General features: G+C 43.2%; 1 protein-coding gene across 1 annotated transcript in view; it reads left to right on the forward strand.

Moving 5' to 3' along the window:
- The window catches only part of pdzd8 (PDZ domain containing 8), a gene marked incomplete at its 3' end in the record, with an annotated part of 69,030 nt that overhangs the window by 24,012 nt on the left and 21,918 nt on the right, over nt 1–23,100 (forward strand). Inside the window, exon 5 of the mRNA XM_079567076.1 lies at nt 225–327. Coding sequence (XP_079423202.1) covers nt 225–327 — 103 coding nt within the window. The remainder of the gene's footprint in view (nt 1–224; nt 328–23,100) is intronic.

A 23,100-nucleotide genomic window follows, 5' to 3' on the forward strand; every position in this document is an offset into this window, starting at 1 on the left:
TGGTCTCTGCTGTCCTGTATCTGAGCCACACTCGCCTCTACTGTCCTGTACCTGCCCCACACTGGTCTCTGCTGTCCTGTACCTGCCCCACACTGGTCTCTGCTGTCCTGTACCTGCCCCACACTGGTCTCTGCTGTCCTGTATCTGCCCCACACTGGTCTCTGCTGTCCTGTACCTGCCCCACACTGGTCTCTGCTGTCCTGTTAATGACCTGTTGTTTCCAGGCTCTTCATCCTGGGCTCGTACGACAGAGAGACGTACGTCCACTGCACGGCGGAGCTCAGCGGTCACCAGTGGAAGGAGAAGACGCGCTCCTCCATCAAACAGGTAAGGCTGACCTCTGACCTCGCCGTCGCCGTGGGTTACGGGGGGATTCTGTGTGAACGAGCGCCTCGTGTTGCCGGGTTGGAGGAGCCGGTTTTTCCCATTAACAACATCACACGTTCACAAGTCGCAGCTAAAAAGAAAATATATGAATTAAAAAATGATCATTAACATCAGTCTGTGGCAGTGATGGGAAAGTTCAGTTTCTACATGAACTAGTTCAAAGTTCAGTTCACAAATTTAAAAATGAGCCAGTTCGCTCATAATTCATAATTGTTTATAGTTAATAGTTCGTTCATAGTTCCAAAAATGAACTAGTTCATAGTTCTTTTTTTTGTTTTTTTGCTGTGAGCTGTTATTCAGGCATGAAACAGATCAGGGGTGAAAAAGTATATTTCTCCTCTCAGGGAAATATTTTAATATTCCATATCTTAAAGCAACGATCTGAAGTATTTTGAGATGTATTTGTGCTGACCTTGGTAGAGCTGGAGAGAGTTGACTTCAGCCATGAGTCAAAAATATTATGGCCTCACTTAGTGTTAAAGCTCTTTATGTCAGCCTGTTTTCAGAGTGGATTTTGGATTTCTTTGCTAATCATATTTTATTTTATTATTTTTAGTTTTTTTAAGTTTAATCGGTAAATTCTTAGTGGGAAATGAAGCTACACATATTCAGTTGTATTTGTGTTAATTTGGTAAATGAATCATGTGAATAAGATTGTTTTTGGAGCTCATTTGTAGTTAAAAAACTCCACATTGTGACTTTATGTAAATGAGCGCACGCGGAGCAGAGAGGAGTTACACAAGGGAAACTCGCTTCGTAACCTCACTCTGTGGCTGCTGCGACACCGTGAGGACCCGCTGGTTACCCGTGTGCCAGGGCCTGTGCCAGGGCCTGTGCCAGGGCCTGTGCCAGGGCGTGTGCCAGGGCCTGTGCCAGGGCCTGTGCCAGGGCCTGTGCCAAGGCGTGTGCCAGGGCCTGTGCCAGGGCCATAAACAGCAGAGACACCACCACAGACCTGGACACAGTCGGGCCGTGGGGGCGGAGCGAGCGCGAGCTACACCGTGGACCCGTCAGAGTTTAGAGCCGCTGGTAAACTCTGACGGCGCTGCGAGGTTTATATTCACAGATATAAGAAATCTGGCTCCATATTGAACAAACGTAAATAGAACGGGAAATGCCGTTCACAGACACCAGAATGAACGCGCTCATGGTGTCGTTCATCAGGCAGGAACACTGTGCGTTCAGTTCACGTTCAGGCTCATCACTGGTCTGTGGGTCCAGGATGTCTCTGTACAAGACCAGACATTTACTCAAACACACAATAAAGTTTCCTCTGTATAATAGTATAGGCCTTCAGAGCGCTGTGACGGGACCTGAACCCAGCGCTCTCTCTCTCATGCGGCGCTGAAGTGAAACTCTGAGCCGCTGATGTCGTGGTGAAACTCTGACCTTATAAACGCCGCTCAGATGATCGACGCCGCCGTAAGTGGAGCTGACGCTCAGATGAGTTTGTCCAGTTCTTCCTCTGCCCTTTGTCTCATTAGCCACACTTTGGACAAACGCTCACCTGGAAGGTGTTTTTAACCAGCGTGATCAAGTCTGTTGTCACGGCGACGTCAGAAACAAACCAACATGGCGGCTCTGAGGGAAAGTTTGGATTCACACAAGTCTTCCACTGTTTTTCTGTAAGACGATTGTTGAGGTTGATCAGAAGAGATTTTGATGAAATTTTAGATCAGTTGCTCAGCTCTGCTTTAACCCTGGAATAAGGAGAGTTTTTCTTCAGATTCATTTTTTTGCCATTTGCAGTTTGAAAAACCACATTGGAAAAAAATGTGCAAAGAGTTCAAAGTGCGACATGTAAAACACGTGAAAAGACACAATATAAAAAACAAAACAAACAAACAAACAAACAAACACAGGGCCAAATACTGCACAATAAAAGTCCACACAGATAAATGTAATAGAAGTGCCTTGTTTAAAGTGATCTCAGCTTGAGGAAAGAAACTGTTAATATGTCGATCAGTAGAACATATGATGGAGCGATACCGTCTCCCTCAGAAAAGGCCCGAGCCGGGCGGCCCGAGCCGGGCGGCCTGAGGCGTCACTGGCGAGTTTTAAAGCTCGATTCTGTCGTCGAGCTTTACATGTGGCTCCAGGAGCAGCAAAGTGCAGCCGATGGTCCTGAGGCTGAGAGAACCACTGTGTTCAAAGCCTTTTTCTGTTTCAGAGTGAGACCAAACCACATGGTGATACAACTGGTCACTCTCAGTTACACAATAATAAAAGTTCAAAAGAATCCTAGTGTTTTGGGTAAACTCTGGAAGCCTGCGTGAAAAGAAGAGGCGCTGTCAGAGTTCATCGTATGTGAGCTCCAGTTCAATAGTCTCACCAACCAGACTCCGCCTCTTTACAGAAGAGGGTCTGGCAACGCTCGCGCTTTCAAAGGAAGTGACGCAGCGATATGGAGCCGACCGACCAATCAGAGCAGCTCCCTGAACGAGCGTTGTTGCGCCTTTGTTTTGTAGCTTTTCAACACAAGCTTCACGTAATGCTCCGGTTTGCTTGTTTTCTTACGTTTTTCTGACATAAACGACAGAAGTCATTTCCTGAACCCCGTGTGGCAGGAGCGCCATTGTTAATGTCTCAATGATACAACTTTCTTGTGGCTGTTCCTGTCGTCACATCCGCTATGTTCTCATTGGCTGCTGCGTTTCGGTCGTCCCACATTAGTCCCGCCTCCAGCAGTAGCTTTTCTACGACAGGGTCGCCAGACTAGTCTCCTGTTTAATAATTAATAAACATTGGAGATTAGTCTGGATGCCAGGCTACCAATTCAAGTCATGAGAAAGAGAAACACTCAAGAATTTACATTTCTCAACAATCTGCACGTCAGAATCGTGGAGAGTCACAGGAAACTCATTCCTATTGTGACAAAAATCAATAACAAGTTCACATGTTTTTGTTGTTTTCTCTCCTCACTTTTCTCCACCTCCTCATCTGAACTGATCAGCCCAATGATGGTCGAATCGTCGGCATATTTGATTATTCATTAAAGGGACAATAAGGAGTTTAAAAATGTTAAAATGAAGTATTTTCCTCCCCCTACATGTTCCAGCCATGTCCTAATGTGTAGAATGAGCTCAGACCTGTTCACCACAACTGCCTCTAAAATCCTGTACGGTCACTCAAAAATGTGTCACTTCGGCCCGAATTGCCGTCATGCACGAGCTTAATATAGAAGGTGCAGTTACACTATGGCCTGAGGTGGCAGTAGTGAGTATAAAATGGCGAACTTGCTTCCAGCCCCTTTAAGGTCAGACACTGCAGGTGAACAGGGAAAAAAAAAAAAAATGTAGAGAGATGTCAATTTGAAACTTTTGCTGAACATCACAGATATAAATATGAGTCATTTTATGTTTTCACATAGAAATAAGGCATTTTGATTATTAAAATGGCCAAAATTGCCTATATTTTGGGCCATGAAATCAAAATAATGAATTGAGCCAGATTAAATGGTTTTATTTTATTGACATATTAGTGACTAAGATTTGTTCAGAGGGGATTTTGGATATTTTGTTTAGTTTTTCAATAAACTAATCATCAGTGAAAAAATCTGTAAAAATCAGATCATTTTTGGGGGGGGGGGGGTTTCAACTCATTTTTGTAATTTTTTTGGTCAAATAGTGAATTTTTTGTCTTTTTTTTGTTCATTTTTTGTCAATTTTTTGTATTTTTTTTGTCACTTTCTGTCATTTTTTTTGTCATTTTTTGTCAATTTTTAGTAATTTTTTGGTCAATTTTTTGTCAAATTTTTGTAATTTTTTTGGCAAATTTTAATTCCGCCTGTTTTTTTTGTTTCAAAGCTGAATAAATCAGGCTAGGAATTAGATATTAAAAAATCCCTCAGAAAAAACCTTCTAAATGTTGTTGTGTCTCAGCCTGTAAAGTGTGGAGTCTGTGGGAGCTTCTATAAGGGCTCAGGCTCTGCCCGAGTGCGGCTTCTCTCATTCAGAGAAAACCAGCCCTGAAGTTTTGTAGCGAGTGCGCATGCTCGGCCCGTTCTTCCACTTTTCCGCTCCAGCGTCTCGTAGGAGGAAAAACACCATATTTGGGTGAAAGCGTCATCACGGGGCCCCTTAGCAGGACACGTGGATGTCAAATCTGTCAATATTTATGAATGAAAACCCGCGGGAAAGACGGCCTTTCTACGCCGACAAAAATGTGACAAAAAATGACCAAAAAGTGACAAAAATGTGACAAAAAAGCGACAAAAAAGTGACAAAAATGTGACAAAAAAGCGTCAAAAAAGTGACAAAAATGTGACAAAAAAATGACAAAAAAATGACAGAAATGTGACAAAAAATTTACAAAAAAATTGACAAAAATGTGACCAAAAAATGACAAAAAAGTGACAAAAAAGTGACAAAAATGTGACAATTTTTTTTCCATTTTTTTGTCCAATTTTTGACAAAAATGTGACAAAAAAAAGACAAAAAAGACAAAAAAATGACAGAAATGTGACAAAAATTTGACAAAAAAATGGAAAAAAATTGACAAAAATTGGACAAAAATTGGACAAAAAATGACAAAAATGTGACAATTTTTTTCCATTTTTTTGTCCAATTTTGTCACAAAAAAGACAGAAATGTGACAAAAATTTTACAAAAAAAATGGAAAAAATTGTACAAAAAAATGGAAAAAAATTGACAAAAAATGACAAAAATGTGACAAAAAAAAGACAAAAATTTGACAAAAAAATGACAAAAAATTGGGTCGCCCCCACCTCGCAGACAAAACATCATCAAATAAAAATAAATTTTTATATCTGACATGAAAACTAAGATGTAAAGGGAGGAAAACAGATACAAATCTCCACTTCCACCACTGCGTGAAACATCAATACTTTCAAGATCCAAAAGCCGACATGTCACAAAGTCAAAGCACACGTTTAAACCTGGCTTTGTCCGTGATTCAGATTTGGCAAAAGCTGAGAATAAATTATAATATTGCCCCCCTGGTCCCCCCGGCCCCCGTCCCGTCTCTTAATAACATACATAATCCGGGGCCCGGTTTGGTCGTGTGAATGTCAGGGGCCTGTTTGTCCGGCCGCGGCGGCGCTAACTCGATCAGCGGCCGATTAGCCTCGCGCCGCTCCGTTATTGTGCCATCAATCGGCCGTTCCACGCGCCCCCCCCCCCCTCCTCCGATGCGCCCCCCCCCCCCTCCGCCTGACATTTGGCGCCCGCTCCACGGCGCCCCCCGGCTACGCTGCGCTGCTAATTACGGCGATGGAGGCCGTTTGGAGCCGCGGCCCGAGCAGACGCCGCGCAGGCAAATGTCAGCGGCAATTATCGGAAACACAAACACGGGATTATGACGTTCAGGCAGAAACGGGAGCGCGGTGAGGGGGGGGGGGGGGGCGCGTGGGGGGGGGGGGGGACTAAAGTGGCAGGGTTACCGTCAGCGGCCACAGGCGGCTTTGGGCCGGTTTGAAAAGCAAATCGAGGGTCGTTTGGTTTGTAAAGCAACGTTTTCCAGACCAGGTCCCAGAGGAAAGATCTGAAAACGGCGTTTACGTGGCTCGAAACCAGTGGTTCTCAACCTTTTGGCGCCGCAACCCCCGTTTTAACAGTAAAAGGGATTTGTGATTCGCTCGGGTCACAACGTGAGAAATAGAAATAGTCGCCGACATGATTCTTAACCTCTTAACTCCCGCCTGAACCGAGAGGATCTTTTTCCTCACGTCAGCACATTTTTTTCCCATAATTTTTTTGTTGGGTGTTTAACTCATTTTTGTAACTCATTTTTTTTGTCAACTTTTTGTCATTTTTTATCACATTTGTTGTCATTTTTTTTGTCATTTTTGTCCTTTTTTTCTCACATTTTTTTTTCATTTTTTTTCATTTTTTTTTCATTTTTTCCCCCATTTATTCGTCAATTTTTTGTCCGTGTTTTCTCACTTTTTTTTGACATTTTTTATCACATTTTTGTCATTTTTTTGTTACATTTTTGTCATTTTTAATCAATTTTTTGTCATTTTTTTATCACATTTTTTGTAATTTTTTTTGTAATTTTTGTGTCACATTTTTTTTCAGTTTTTGGTCAATTTTTTATCAAATTTTTGTCATTTTTTCGTCACTTTTTTGTCCCATTTCCATCATTGTTTTGGTCACACCTTTTTTCCAGAAGCTTTTGGATTGGGGTAAAGCCAAACTGGAGAAAATGTGCTCGGTTCAGGTGGGAGTTAAGGGGCTAAAAAAAACAAAAAAAATGGCTAAATGAAATTCATCAAACTACAAACACATAATGTCACTCTGGTGAAACAGCAAACACATGCTACAATAAAATATCAGATTATTTGCTAATGAAAATATGGCTATTTTATCTGAATGATCTGGCGACCCCCCCAAATTTGTCTCACCCAGGTTGAGAACCACTGTTCCAATCGATGACATCACAGCTCCAGAGTCTGTGATCCATAATGACCTCATACTGGGTTTTCCTCATGGATCTGTGATGGTTTGACTCCGCCCCCTCTTTGCTCCACAAGCCACAGGTGACGAGTCCAAAAACACAGTCTGTGTTTTTGGACTGACAGAAGAATAAACTCTCCTCCTCGTCTCTTCTGTAGATCCTAAATCCTTCAGTCACTTAATAATAATACATTTTATTTATATTGCACTTTACATTTCAACGAAACCTCAAAGTGCTACAACAGAAGAATAAAATCAGATAAAAACAAAAAGAACATTCACATGTAAGACAAAGCAGCAAACAAACGAATTAGTCAGAATAGGCCTTTTTAAATAAATGTGTTTTTAGGCCTTTTTTAGAGGCCTCAACACTCTGGGGGCCTCAGGGACTCTGGCAGGGCGTTCCAGAGTCTCGGGGCAACTGCCTTAAAGGCCCTGTCGCCCATTGTGGAGAGCCTGGTCCCGGGCTGGTGAAGGGTGTGGGTGAAAGTGGACCGTAGGCGCCTTGTGAAGGTGTGTGGGGTAAGGAGCTCAGTGAGGTCTGAGGGCTGTTCCATGGACACACTGGTCTGTGCGGAGGCAGGTTTTGTGTAATGGACGGGCGGCCTGTGGAGGGACCGGAGGACGGGGGTGATGTGGTCATATTTGCGCCTCCTCGAAATTAAAACTGTATGTTTAACTATGTTTTGTAGGACATAGCCTTCATTTGTTCATTTGTTCATTTGTTCAACAAGGGACTGAGACAATATTTTGGAACAAAATCACATTTATGTTTCATGTGGTAACGGTCTTTGGTGTAATCAGTAAAGAAAGGAGAGAAATCATAGGGTTAATAATGTTAGTTTGCAGATGCAATAACACAGTAAAAAATAACATTTGTACCGTCAGGGTCTTTGTTTCCTAAATTCAGCAGCAAAACAAAAGATCAACACTGACGTCATTAATGTGTAAAAATCACATGTTGTAATTCTGGGCTAATAATAATACTAATACTAATACTACGGTCAAAACTAGTCTGGAATGACATAAACATGCAACAATGTGCCATTAATAATGGTGCCATAACTTTTTAAAATTGTATTTGTCCTTTATTTATCCAGGATAAATGTCGTGTCCAGGCCAAGATTCTTTCAAATTAAAATATGCAATAATTTGCCAAGAAAGTAAAAGACCCGTAATACATCATTATGAATAAATTATATATTTACTTTACAGCAATTGCATTTTTTGGGTAGCATGTGATTGGGATTATTTATTGTTTTTACTCATTTACAACGAGCATAAACGCCGTCTTAAGCAGAAAATGAATGTGTCATTTTAGCTTTATCAAACAACAGAAGCATCTGCGATTTCTACATTGGTTTATAAGAAATAAAAAGTGAAATAACTCGGTTAAAGTCTCATGTTCATTGAGTTGATCAAATCAATCTTCCCGAGACCTAATAGCGTCGTAGATCCGTGTTTACCAGCAGAGGGCGCACTCTCACGGTGGATTCGCTTCACGGTATTTCTGTCTCGGCTCCGGTTCTGCAGCTTCCCCTACTCTCTGAACCTGCAGTCCCGGTGCTGTCCTGCGGGGGTTGCTGTTGGCCTGTGTGTGTGTGAGCCTGCAGTCCCGGTGCTGTCCTGCGGGGGGCGCTGTGGGCCTGTGTCTGAGCTGCAGCAGGTGTTCCCTTTGTGCCGTGTGTTTGCCGACTCTCATCAGATCGTTTCATCGCCGCACAAAGACCGGCCTCGGCCCTTTTTCCGTCTCCGTCACTCGACCGGTTTAACAGCTGAGTCAGAGCCGTGTGTCAGCGCAGACCCTATTGTACATGTTTTAGTGGTGGCGTAAACCAGTGTGGATTCTGTCTCATGAAAAGTTTTTTTATATTTTAGTCAGAGCCATGTTTTTGTGTGACTTAAACAGAATTAAAAGCAGTGACTGAAATCTGCAGTAGATTTATCCAGGAAGTAGTTTTCGTCTCAGTTTTGTCTCTATTTTCACAGCTTTTTTCCAGAAGCTTTTGGATTGGGGTAAAGCCAAACTGGAGAAAATGTGCTCGGTTCAGGTGGGAGTTAAGGGGTTAATGCAGGCTAGCTGATACCGTAGACATGTCACAAGAAATGGACATAAAATGGACGAAAAAATGACAAAAATGTGACAAAAATGTGACCAAAAAAATGATAAAAATGTGACAAAAAAATGACATTTTTTTAAATAAAAAATAGACGAAAAAATAAAAAAAATGACAAAAATGTGACAAAAAAATGATAAAAATGTGACAAAAAAATGATAAAAATGTGACAAAAAAATGATAAAAATGTGACAAAAAAATGATAAAAATGTGACAAAAAAAGGATAAAAATGTGACAAAAATGTGACAAAAAAATGATAAAAATGTGACAAAAAATGAAAAAAATGTGACAAAAAAAATGACATTTTTTAAAATAAAAAATAGACGAAAAAATAAAAAAAATGACAAAAATGTGACAAAAAATGGACGAAAATAATGACTGTAGACATGCGCTAGCCTAGCATTAGCCTAGCACCACCAAACTCTTCAAATATAAGAACTGCATGAATTACAACAAAAAAATCTCCAGAAAACACTCTGGATAACGAGGAAATGAGGCCCTATGTCAGAAACCCAGGAAGTGACTCCAAAATGGCGGCGGCGTCCCTGGTCTTTCCCACGCTCATTCATTCATTCATTCATTCATTCATTTATTCATTCATTCACAAATATTGACCTGGTTTTTATCATGAACTAAAATTCAAATAGTGAAGTAGGGCTGTGCAATTAATCAAAATTCGATTACGATTTCGATTATTACACTAAACGATTAAAAAATTAGCATAATCGGAAAAAAACGTTTTTTATTGTAGTTTTTTTTAAATTTGTTTTTTATTAATTTTTTTTAATTATTATTATAATTTTTTCTTGCATTATTTCCTGGCGCTGGGATTATTTTCCCTTCGCTTTTCACCTGCCGTGGCTCGTGCTTTTGCCTGACATAAAAACAGACGGCGCTGTGTGATGATGTCATCAGGCCGCGCCGCTCAGTTTGCTTGCGCAGGTGTGAGGGCTGGCCAGCAGGGGGCAGGTGTGACACAGAGACCTCTCCTTAACCCCTTAACTCCCACCTGAACCGAGCACATGTTCTCCAGTTTGGCTTTACCCCAATCCAAAAGCTTCTGGGAAAAAGGTGTGAAAATAACAACAAAAGTGAGACGAAAACACTGATGGAAATGTGACAAAAAAGTGAGAAAACATTGAAAAATTGATGAAAAAGTGGCAAAAATGTGACAAAATGTGAAAAAAAATTGACAAAAAAATTGACAAAAAATTGACGAAAAATTACAAAAATGTTACAAAATGTGACAAAAAAATGACAAAAAATGGATAAAAAATGACACAAATTTGATAAAAAAAATTACAAAAAAATGACAAAAAATGTGACAAAAATGAGTTGAATACACAACAAAAAAATGATGGAAAAAAAAGTCTGATGACGTGAGGAAAACAGAAAATATTCAGCATAGTTTTTTTTATTACTAAATATATCAATAAAAAAAAATAATCGTTTGAATAATCGTGATTTCAATTATGACTAAAATAAATTGATTATTATTTTTCAATAATCGAGCAGCTCTAGTGGAAACTCAAAAGCCAAAAAGTGGATTTGCTGATACAGGACCTTTAAAATGCCCTTTTTATGTGTAAGAGTAAAATGACAGAACTTACAGTATATTTTATATGAGAATATGTATATATATATTTCTCATATCTAGTTTTTATCCTATTTTTATTGTTGTTGTTCACCTATTGTTGTATTTCTGCTGCTTGTTGTACATGGGAGACCTAGTTTTATTCTATTTTACTGGTTGCACATTTGATCTTCTTGAACGCCGACTGTAACAAGTGAATTTCTCCATAGTGAGATCATTAAAGGATCATCTTATCTTCTCTTCTCTCATGTTGCCGTGGGTGATCTCCAGCTGAAGTTTATTTATTTTATTATTATTTATTTTCCTCCTGTTTCCTCGTCGCCTCCACTTTAGTTAAAACCCTCCTTCTTGTTCCAGTCGAGTGTTTGACCTTTTCCCGGCGCCGCCTCCTTTGATGCGGCTCCGGGGCCCCGAGGGGGAGGCTCCGCCGGGGCCCTTTAATGTGACTACAGAGGCCTGCGGGGGGCGCCGATAAACCCCGGCAAATGCCACGCCCGCTCTGAGCCGACGCCAAACGGAGGAGCCGCTCGTTCTTAACGTGATTCAGTGAATTAACCGGGATTATCGTGTGTATGTAAGTCTGCTCTGAGACGCTGCAGCGCCCCCTGGGTTTGGCCCCGTTTCAGAGCGTGGTATCCTGCACTGCTCCCTCCGCTCCGCAACCGTCTTTCACCGTCTTCTAAAGAGCGATTATAACCCGTGTTTTTCTCCAGTGAACGTCCATCAGCCAGAACATTAGGAGGCATGTGTGACTTAGCTGTGAGTCTGGCCCGGATACCTCCTTGTTTGTTTGAACCAAGCGCTCGCCTGTATCTGAGCCCCATGACCTCGAAGACAAAGCGCTTGTATTAGTGACATATTGACAGTTACTTATGTCTAATGAATCTTTAATGAAGTCATCGTCTGTACTGTGTAGCTCAACATTTTTATCACATTTTTGTCATTTTTTTGTCATTTTTTATCAAATTTTTGTCATTTTTTTGTCACATTTTTAATCAAATTTTTGTCATTTTTTTGTCACATTTTTATCACATTTTTGTCATTTTTTTGTCACATTTTTATCACATTTTCGTCATTTTTTTGTCACATTTTTGTCACATTTTTATCAAATTTTTGTCATTTTTTTGTCACATTTTTGTCATTTTTTTGTCACATTTTTATCAAATTTTTGTCATTTTTTTGTCACATTTTTTATCAAATTTTCGTCATTTTTTTGTCACATTTTTGTCACATTTTTGTCACATTTTTATCAAATTTTTGTCATTTTTTTGTCACATTTTTGTCATTTTTTTGTCACATTTTTGTCACATTTTTATCAATTTTTTGTCATTTTTTTGTCACATTTTTATCACATTTTCGTCATTTTTTAGTCACATTTTTGTCACATTTTTGTCATTTTTTTGTCACATTTTTATCAAATTTTTGTCATTTTTTTGTCACATTTTTATCACATTTTCGTCATTTTTTTGTCACATTTTTGTCACATTTTTATCAAATTTTTGTCACATTTTTGTCATTTTTTTGTCACATTTTTATCAAATTTTTGTCATTTTTTTGTCACATTTTTATCACATTTTCGTCATTTTTTTGTCATTTTTTTGTCACATTTTTTATCACATTTTTGTCATTTTTTTGTCACATTTTTTATCAAATTTTTGTCATTTTTTGTCACATTTTTATCAAATTTTTGTCATATTTTTGGCACATTTTTGTCAATTTCTTGTGACATTTTTGCCACTTTTTCATAAATTTTTCAGAACTTTTTGTCAATGTTTTCTCACTTTTTTGTCACATTTCCATCATTGTTTTCGTCTCAGTTTTGTCGCTATTTTCACAGCTTTTTTCCAGAAGCTTTTGGATTGGGGTAAAGCCAAACTGGAGAAAATGTGCTCGGTTCAGGTGGGAGTTAAGGGGTTATTGCAGGCTAGCTGATACCATAGACATGTCACAAGAAATTGACAAAAAATGGACGAAAAAATGACAAAAATGTGACAAAAAATGACAAAAATTTAATAAAAAATGGACGAAAAAAAGACGAAAAAAAGAAAAAAAAAGAAAAAAAATGAAACAAATGTGACAAAAAATGAATGAAGAAAAAGACAAAAATTTAATAAAACATTGACGAAAAAAATGACAAAAATGTGACAAAAATGGACAAAAAATGGACGAAAAATGGACGAAAAATTGCCGAAAAAAATGACAAAAATTTGACAAGAAATGGACGAAAAAAAATAACTATAGACATGCGCTAGCCTAGCATTAGCCTAGCACCACCAAACTCTTCAAATATAAGAACTGCATGAATTACAACAAAAAGAAAAACTCCAGAAAACACTCTGGATAACGAGGAAATGAGGCCCTATGTCAGAAACCCTGAACTTTCCCTTTAAGCCCAGAAGCATACGTGTCGTCCTCATGAACCGCTAAGGCTTTAGACCCAGAACATCCAGTCTGTGTGTGATGCTTCTCCCGAGTATCTGTTGTAGATGTTTTGCATTAGCGCGGCGCGTGTGGAGCATCCGCGTCGTATCGAGCGGCGTCTGAGCTAGCATGCTAATCGCCGCTCTAAACGTTTACCTTCGGGGATCGATGGCTCTCTCGTCGATTCCTTTTTCCGCCGATTGATTTCCTGATTCTGAAATGTCAAAATGGGGTAAAGCGGAGCTCACGTGTCGCACTCGAGCTGGCCTTGGATCTGAATAACGCTGCTGCTAAACCTTTTCAGAGAGAAGAAGTGTGGTCTAACATGTTTGCTCTAAGGCGTAAAAGAAGTAGCTAATATTGTGAAATCCCAAAGTATCGGCTCGATATATCGGCCGGTGTATCTGTCGACCTCTAGTTAGGACATGATCACATTGTAGAACGTGAACCTCTGAGGAGTCGGAGGCAGCGTGAAGACACCTGTAGCAAACAGAGCTGCTTTAGAGGCTGTTCCTGAGCAGAGTCGACCCCTCCCCCTCCTCTGTTCCCCCCCCTTTCCACCTCCCCCTCCTCATCCTCTCCTTCTCCTCCTCCCCCTCTCCTCCTGGTTTCTCTCCTCCTCTCTCCTTTCCTCCTCTCTCTCTCTCCCCCTCCCCCTCATCCTCCCCCTCCTCCTCCTCTCCTCTCCTTCTCCCCCTCCTCTCTCCCTTATCCTTCTCTCTCTCTCCTCTCCTCTCCTTCTCCCCCTCCTCTCTCCCTTATCCTTCTCTCTCTCTCTCTCTCCCTCCTCTCTCTCTCTCCCTCCTCTCTCTCTCTCTCCCTCCTCCTCTCCTCCCCCTCCCCCTCCTCTCTCCTCCCCCCCCCTCCCCCCTGTATCCGCAGACCTGTGTGTGATAGTTACTGACAGCTCCCCCCCGGGCGCCGCTCGCTCCCGTCCCGACCTGCTCCGAGTCTGTGGACCTTTGCTCCATGACGCAACAGCAGCAGCGAGGAATCGAACCCGCGTCACACCAGACCCGCACCAGACTGAAGACATGGACCGATCTGAAACACTCTCCAAACCCCACGAGAAACATCCTCCATTCCTCCACCCCCCCTTTAGATCAGAGGTTCTCAACTGGGGGGTCGCGAGCTGGTCCCAGGGAACAATATTTCAATATTTATCGACTAAAGGTTTACAGAAAACTACTGTTCTGTTGAAATGACAATAAGTGGAAACATAACAAATGATGGTTTCATTTCATAGACTGTAAAAAATAATGGACGTCTCCTCCTCACTCCTCCCCGTTCACCATAATGACCTCGTGGGGGAAGTCATGGCGGATTTACAGACTCCGCCTCCCCAGCTCTGACGAAGCATGTTCCTAAAAAGGGCATAAGGGCGGGATCTTCACTGTAGACTCCGCCCTTGTGTGACGTGTAGCTCGCGCTGCTCCAATGCTAACAGTCCGACCTTCATTAAGTACGAGATTTCTAAAATTCTTCTCACAAAAACCAGCCTGGTTTCATATATTGTGATTAACCCAGCGTTATCTCAGGAGGAAGATCAGCCTAGTCTAGTGTTGAAAACATTGAAACCAGGCTTTAAAGTTGTTTTTAACGTGTCTAAACTCCAATGCTTTTCAATGGGGGCCTAGCGGCGATACGGAGGTACTACAGCAATGGCGGAGCAATGGCGGCCCCCAGTGTCGTGGTCATAAAGCAGGGCAGCCAGCGGCCATTGGTTCATATTAATATGGGTTTTTCTGAGGCCGATATCGATACACGCGGCCGATATTTTCAACTGTATTAACTATATTCTGGTCTATAATACATTAAAAACATCATATTTTATCACAGCAGGTGATTCAAATACAAAACCTTTGAATCAGTCCGAGTTTCTGTCCCAGCTTTGATTAGCTGCCGTTAGCATTAGCATGTTGTGGCTAGCCGCAGAGGTTAAAGCTAACAGGTGAGTGAAGTCTCCGGGTTCTGAGCTTCAAAGTGACGTGAGCTCCACATTCACTGAGCTTTGGTCAAACTGAGTGAGGTTCCTCAGTTCCCCTGAGGCAGTTTAGGTCCTGCAGATATCGGCCTTTATCGGCACGAGATCGGCCGATATCGTCGACCTCTAGTAAAGATGTGCTTTTCTCTTTGCCTGAGAACTTTCTTATTCAGTCCTGGTTCAGTCCTGGTTCAGTCCTGGTTCAGTCCTGGTTCAGTCCTGGTTCAGTCCTGGTTCAGTCCTGGTTCAGACTCTGTCGTGTCTTATCATTTCAAAAGTTTAGTAAAGTTATAGTTTTGCTTCGCTTTAACAAAACATTTGTGCTGAAGCGGCTCATTCTCTGCTCAGTCGTTCATGTTTTAGACTCACAGCAGGTCAGAGGGTCAGACGATGGTCAGACGATGCAGAGGAGGGTCAGACTGAGCAGACGATGGTCAGAGGAGGGTCAGACGATGGTCAGACGGAGCAGACGATGGTCAGAGGAGGGTCAGACGATGGTCAGACGGAGCAGACGATGGTCAGAGGAGGGTCAGACGATGGTCAGACGGAGCAGACGATGGTCAGACGGAGCAGAGGAGGGTCAGACGATGGTCAGACGGAGCAGAGGAGGGTCAGACGGAGCAGAGGAGGGTCAGACGATGGTCAGACGGAGCAGAGGAGGGTCAGACGATGGTCAGACGGAGCAGAGGAGGGTCAGACGATGCAGAGGAGGGTCAGACGATGCAGAGGAGGGTCAGACGATGCAGAGGAGGGTCAGACGATGGTCAGACGATGCAGAGGAGGGTCAGACGGGGCAGAGGAGGAGCAGAGGAGGGTCAGACGATGCAGAGGAGGGTCAGACGATGGTCAGACGATGGTCAGACGATGCAGAGGAGGGTCAGACGATGGTCAGACGATGGTCAGACGATGCAGAGGAGGGTCAGACGATGGTCAGACGATGCAGACGATGGTCAGACGATGGTCAGACGATGGTCAGACGATGGTCAGACGATGGTCAGACGGAGCAGAGGCGCCGGCCCTGATGACTCCCCCGGCGCCGCGGTCACGCTCGGGGCCTCCCGGGCTCCGGCCGGGGCAGATCGATGGAGGAAGCAGACATTATGAGACTAACCGCTGCAGAGGAGCTAAACGCATGAACCTCATCTGAACCGACCAGAGCTCATCAGACAAACACAGAAACATGATTACGGCGCCGCGGCCGCAGGTGTCGGCCTCGCGGGGTCATGTTTATGTTCACGCCTACATTCAAAGCACTTCACCAGGAACACGCAGAGACTCTGAATACGGAAACTTCTGAAGTAGATGCTGCCATGAATATGAGATTTCTGTTTTCTTTTAAGGCGAGACACTTTAGGTGAAAGTACTGATGTTTCCCGCAGTGGTGGAAGTGTAGATTTGTATCTGTTTTCCTCCCTTTACATCTTAGTTTTCATGTCCGATATAAAAATGATGATGTTTATTTGATGATGTTTTGTCTGCGAGGTGGGGGCGACCCGGAAGTAGAAAGGCCGTCTTTCCCGCGGGTTTTCATTCATAAATATTGACAGATTTGACATCCACGTGTCCTGCTAAGGGGCCCCGTGATGACGCTTTCACCCAAATATGGTGTTTTTCCTCCTACGAGACGCTGGAGCGGAAAAGTGGAAGAACGGGCCGAGCATGAGCACTCGCTACAAAACTTCAGGGCTGGTTTTCTCTGAATGAGAGAAGCCGCACTCGGGCAGAGCCTGAGCCCTTATAGAAGCTCCCACAGACTCCACACTTTACAGGCTGAGACACAACAAGATTTTGAAGGTTTTTTCAGAGGGATTTTTTAATATCTAATTCCTAGCCTGATTTATTCAGCTTTGAAACCAAAAAAACAGGCGGGATTTGAGTTTTTACAGATTTTTTCACTGATGATTATTTTATTGAAAAACTAAACAAAATATCCCAAATCACCATCAATGTTAATCTGGCTCAATTCATTATTTTGATTTCGTTGCCCAAAATATAGGCAATTTTGGCCATTTTAATGCTCAAAATGCCTTATTTTTATGTGAAAACATAAAATGACAGAAAAAATGCAATACATGTTTTTCTCATATTTATATCTGTGATGTTCAGCAAAAGCTTCAAATTGACGTCTCTACATTTTTTTTCCCCCTGTTCACCTGCAGTGTCTCGCCTTAAAAATAAGGCCTTTTCTGTAATAATTTCTGTCTGAAGAACGGATCGAGCCACGTTTAAAGCAGAACTAAGTAACTCCTGCCCCCAGAGGCCGTAAGCGCCGCTGCAGCTGTTGTACATGTTGTGTTTTTCCACATTAATCGTCCGTGAGAGTAAATCCTACACTGACAGAAAAGACAAAGGGACAGAGGGAGATTGTTCACACTGGAGATCATTTATTTCACTCAGACTTGGCTGTAAATACTGTTTAAGTGGAGCTAGCCCGCAGTTAGCTTTGCCCGTTAGCCTGCTAGCTTCTTCGTGATTCCATTAGTGTGTATTGGTGACTCCGACCCGGTGGCAGGAAAGTTGAACTAGAGCTACATTCGACCGTCCTTACCCAGGGGAAGGGCACAGCTGCTGTTCTTCTTTAAGATGATTGGCAGACAAACAAAAGCGCATGTCGCCCCCTACTGTACTGCATATGCAACGACATAGTGTCCAGATGAAGACATTTAAAGAGAAAAATCCAGATGTGTTCCCTGCAGTTTTCAGTTCGAGTAAGAATCACCAGAACTGTTAGCCAAGAGTTAGCGGCTAGTTAGCATCATTAGCAACATTAGCCTGTATGTTTAGCCTGTTTGAGACCAGGGGTCTCAAACTCATTTGGACTGGGGGCCAAAAATGCGAACCCAGTGTTGGTCGGGGCCGCAACAGACGAAGCCTTTTATATTAAGTCAATTATGATTCAGCAACTTTTTATTGTTTGCTATAAAATAACTTAAAATAGTCTGTACATCTGCATATGTTTAAGCTTCCAGATGTTTTCAATCAGCCAAACATTTGCTGAGCTTCTAAGTTTGAAATGACAGACTTAGACAATTTGTTTTTTTGTAATGAATCCCACTTTGCTTCAGCATCAGTGATGTTTCAGAGTCAGGTCCAGTTTCTGTCTGAGCCTATAAAGAAATGCAAAATGTACAAACAAACATCATTTTAATTTAGTGCAGAAAAGCCCGACCGGAGCTGGAGCTGATCATGAGCAAAAGCATCAGCTTCAAACTGGTTTTTACTGTGTTTATTCTCAATGACCCTGTCAGAAAATAAATACATCCATGAATGTGTCGACTCGGACACTTGTCCAGACTCTGGAGCATCTGAGATCAGCTCAGATTCACCTCATGTAAATAATGTGGAGTCACTGACCTCTGACCTCAGGCCTGTTTGTGACCAACAGTTAGAACTGACGGGGTTTATATTTTACTGTCAGTGTTGCTGTAATTATTTGCAGTATTTTAATACATTTCCATATTCTCTATTTTTAATGTAACTGTGGATCATGTGTTGCACATGTGTCCGTAATAAAGATTAAATTCAGTGACCTGATGATGTCGCTCCAGGGGCGGAACTGGGACTGAAAACCAGCCCTGGACTCTGGTCAGCGTAAATGTGACACTTCCACAAATACATGTTTGAACCTCTTACACCCCGCCTTAACCCAGAGCATTTTCTCTGGTTTGGCTTTACCCAAATCCAAAGGCTTCTTGACTGGAGAGCAACACGTAACGCATCATTTGAAAGATAAAATCTAGAAAAGTGAGGTAGCTTTTTGTCACGTTGTCGCTCCGTTTTTGTTTGTTGTTGTTTGTTTTTGTTGCTTTTTGCTGCTTTTTTAATACTTTTTTGTGGCTTTTGGGCCTGTTTTCGTCACTTTTCTGTCACTTTTTCGTTGTGTTTTCGTCTCTTGTTTTTGGGGATTTTTTTGTTATGTTTTCGTTGTTTTTTTCACCGCTTTTTTCATTGCTTTGTCGTCACGTTTTCGTCACATTTTGTTGTGTTTTTGTCACTTTTTTGTTGCTTTTCCAGCACATTTTTGTTGTAAACCCTGCAGCAGTAACAACATGTAGCTCTGGTTAAATCCAGCTCAGACTCTGTTTTCGGGAGTGTCGTGTCGGTGTCGGTGTCGGTGCATCCCTGGAAATGCCCATATTTGTATCACAGCGTCGCCTTTCCTGCTACACGTGGATCCCGAACGCGTCTCCGTTTTGTTTCCAGTCGTCCCGTGATATTTGCGGCGTCGGTAAACAAACGCACAGAAGCTCTTTCATGTTGAACCCTCTCCCCGCGCTTTCCTCGTCTTCTGGAAGGAGCCGTGACTTCTGAAGTTCAGCGAACGACGAGCTAAATGTGAGGGGTCGGAGGTCCCTGCAGGGGGCGCCGCGGAGGTCGGGAGCGGAGCGGCGCCGCGTTCAAAGGCAGCGGGAAACGGAAATGCCACCGCGATAGAGACGAAAGGTGACGGGAGCGAGAGGCACGCAATCTCCGCTCGGCAGAGTCGGCCCGAGCGAAACGCCTGAACTTTACATGATTTCAGAAAACCAGTCTTCAGTAAACCAGACCTACAGTAACCATGACGACCTAAAACAGACTAAACTGCTATTGTAGCCACAGCTGCCCTGAGGTAGACTGACGGAATCGCCATCGGCCCCTCCCACTCACTCACTACATTCATAAACTCAAAGCACTCCTGAATAATGATGAGCCTCAGAGTCCACTCAGTGCAGACGAGGCTCTTATACTTTACCCTCCTCCTGGACCGGGACGGGACCGTTACACCGAAAAGCTCCGGTCGGGGGAGGTCTTTGTACATGGGGGGAGGCGGGGGAGGCGGGGGAGGTGTCGAAAAACTAAAATTATTTCGGTTCTTGCAGATAATGAGACGCTTCAGCACAAACGGAGCGAAGAAAAGCTCCACCTTAAAGCTCTAACTCACAGACCTCTTCAGACTCACAAGACACGAGAACTGGAGCAAGAACTGGCCTTAAAGCGAAGCTACAACTACTAAACCTCTGTAATAGAGACGACAGAGCCGCGTCTGAGCCAGGACTGAGCCAGGACTGAGCCAGGACTGAGCCAGGACTGAGCCAGGACTGAGCCAGGACTGAGCCAGGACTGAGACAGGACTGAGCCAGGACTGAGCCACGTCTGAGCCAGGACTGAGCCAGGACTGAGCCAGGACTGAGCCACGTCTGAGCCAGGACTGAGCCACGTCTGAGCCAGGACTGAGCCAGGACTGAGCCACGTCTGAGCCAGGACTGAGCCAGGACTGAGCCACGTCTGAGCCAGGACTGAGCCAGGACTGAGCCACGTCTGAGCCAGGACTGAGCCAGGACTGAGCCAGGTCTGAGCCACGTCTGAGCCAGGACTGAGCCAGGACTGAGCCACGTCTGAGCCAGGACTGAGCCAGGACTGAGCCAGGACTGAGCCAGGTCTGAGCCACGTCTGAGCCAGGACTGAGCCAGGACTGAGCCACGTCTGAGCCAGGACTGAGCCAGGACTGAGCCAGGACTGAGCCAGGACTGAGCCAGGTCTGAGCCACGTCTGAGCCACGTTTGAGCCACGTCTGAGCCACGTCTGAGCCAGGACTGAGCCAGGACTGAGCCAGGACTAGGGATGGGCACCGTTCGTTTTTTTTCGATACCAAGTACTTTAACGATACCTGCTTTTCGGTTCCGGTGCCTTAACGGTACTTTTTTCGATACCTATGTTATTTTAATTCAATAAAAATAACGTGTATTAAAAGTATAGTTCAGGAAAAAAATCCTAAAACGGCACAGCAGAAGCTACACAGGAGCAGCAGCGTCGCCTGTGACTTCGTGTTTTGAGCACAATTTCCACTTAAGCAGAGATAAAAAGAAAGAAAGGACGTTATTACCTCTGAAGCTGCAGAGACAGGACAGATCCACATCAGGCATCAGTTTCTTTCAGCTAAACTTTTCTAAACACACTGCGCTGTTCGACGAAGCGAAAGCTACTTCACACGTCAAAGATCCTTATATGGTGTGAGCCTCACTCTGCCACTGACAATTTACCAAAACTGGACCAACAATGTCTAATACAGAGTGAGCGCTCACTTTCAACAAACAAACAATCTTTGATATTCCTGTCGCTGCAGCTGCTGTAAAGTTGTAAACAAGAGCACGTAAGCTCCGCCTCCGGGTCTGTCGCTAAAGGTAAAGACGTATTTCTTGTTGTCACTGCTCTTTTTTGCTTTTCAATTTGACTAAAAGCTCAAGTTTCTTATTCAGTCCTGGTTTAGTCCTGGTTCATAACTGGTTTTGTTTAGCTCTGGGTTTTACCCGGTGTAGTTCACGTCCTGCTCAGTCCTGCTCAGTCCTGACGCAGACGCGGCTCTGTCATCTCTATTACAGAAGTTTAGCAAGTTATAGCTTTGCTTCCTATAAGTTAGGCTACATCTATGAAACATATCTTTGCTTCGCTCCATTTGCACTGAAGCCGCTCAGTACCTGCACACGTTCATGTTGCTTTTTTAAGACTCGCTGAGGGTCATATATTGACGTTTGGAGAGAAAAAGAACCGAAAGTTGGCACCGAAAGAATTAAAAATTTTCGATACCGCCCCCGACCGGAGCTTTTCGGTCGGTTCCAAGTAGGAACCATTTAACGGTGCCCATCCCTAGCCAGGACTGAGCCAGGACTGAGCCAGGACTGAGCCAGGACTGAGCCAGGACTGAGCCAGGACTGAGCCAGGACTGAGCCAGGACTGAGCCAGGACTGAGCCAGGACTGAGCCAGGACTGAACCAGGACTGAGCCAGGACTGAGCCAGGACTGAGCCAGGACTGAGCCAGGACTGAGCCAGGACTGAGCCAGGACTGAGCCAGGACTGAACCAGGAGTGAATAAGAAACTTTAGTTTTTAGGCGAATTGAAAAGCAAAACCAAGCCGTGACAACAAGAAAGACGCGTTTACCTTTAGCGACAGACCCGGAGGCGGAGCTTACGTGCTGTTGGGCGGAGCTTACGTGCTCTTATAACTTTACAGCAGCTGCAGAGACGGGAATATCAGAGCTGGTTTATAGAAAAGTGAGGCTCACTCTGTGTTAGACTTTGTTGGTCCAGTTTTAGTAAATGATGAGTGTCAGAGTGAGGCTCACACCATCAGGATCTTTGACGTGTGGAGCTTTCGCTTCGTCAAAGTGCAGTGAGTTTAGAAAAGTTTAGCTGAAAGAAAGCGTGTCCTGATGTGGATCTGACTCTGCAGCTCAGGAGGGAATAATGTCCTTTCTCTGTTTAATCTGTGGAGCTTCTGTTCTGCTGTTTTCGGTCTTTTTCCTGAATAATACTTTTAATACACGTTATTTTTGTTGAATTAAAATAAAACAGGTAAAGCACCGTTAAGGCACCGGAACCGAAAAGCACCGTTAAAGTACTTGGTGTCGAAAAAAAATAGAAAAATAGGTGAATATTGGGAGAGATTGTGTAAGAAAAGAAAAAAAGTAAATGGGGAATAAAAATGAGGAAAACGAGCAGTTGAGGCAAAAATATTGGGGAGAAAAATGAAAAATAGTAAAAAAAAAAAAAAAATACTAAAAATGAGCCTTATGGAATATGTATAATTATTATTATCACAGTGAGTAGAGATCGGACCCCCCTTGTGGCCCCCCCCTCGTCCTGCAGCTCCTGGACTCTCCTTCTCGTCTTCCTTCAGCCCGGTCCGGTCGTCGGCGTTATAAACCCTCTAATGAAGCGATGGCGTCACGAACAAAGGCGCGGCGGCGGCGGCGGCGGTGGACGAGCGGAGCCGCTTTTCAAAGGACCCAAAGACAAAAAGGTTTCCACGGCGACGCAAACAAAGGCGGCGAGCTTCATTTACACTTCTGTGGCCTTTGGGACTCGCGGGACTAATGACCGCGGTGAGGAGCGCCACAGTGAGGAGCGTCCGGCGCCAAAACTCCAGATCGGCTTTGGCTTTGCCCAAATCGAAAAGGAAAAGAGCCGGAAAAGCAACAAAAACACAATAAACAAAGCGACAAAAACACACGACTAAAGAGAAGAAGAAGCAACAAAAAAGTGACAAAAATGACATGAAAAAAACGATTTAAAAAGACGAAAACACGACAAAAACACAGAAAAACAAAATGTACAAGAAAAACACAAAAGACAAAAAGGTGATGAAAAAGTGTCAAACACATTAAAAAAACTATGGAAAGAAAAAGAAACTATGGCAGAAAC

The sequence above is a fragment of the Gobius niger genome, assembly GCF_951799975.1.
Source record: "Gobius niger genome assembly, chromosome: 12".
In the NCBI taxonomy this organism is placed as follows: Eukaryota; Metazoa; Chordata; class Actinopteri; order Gobiiformes; family Gobiidae; genus Gobius; species Gobius niger.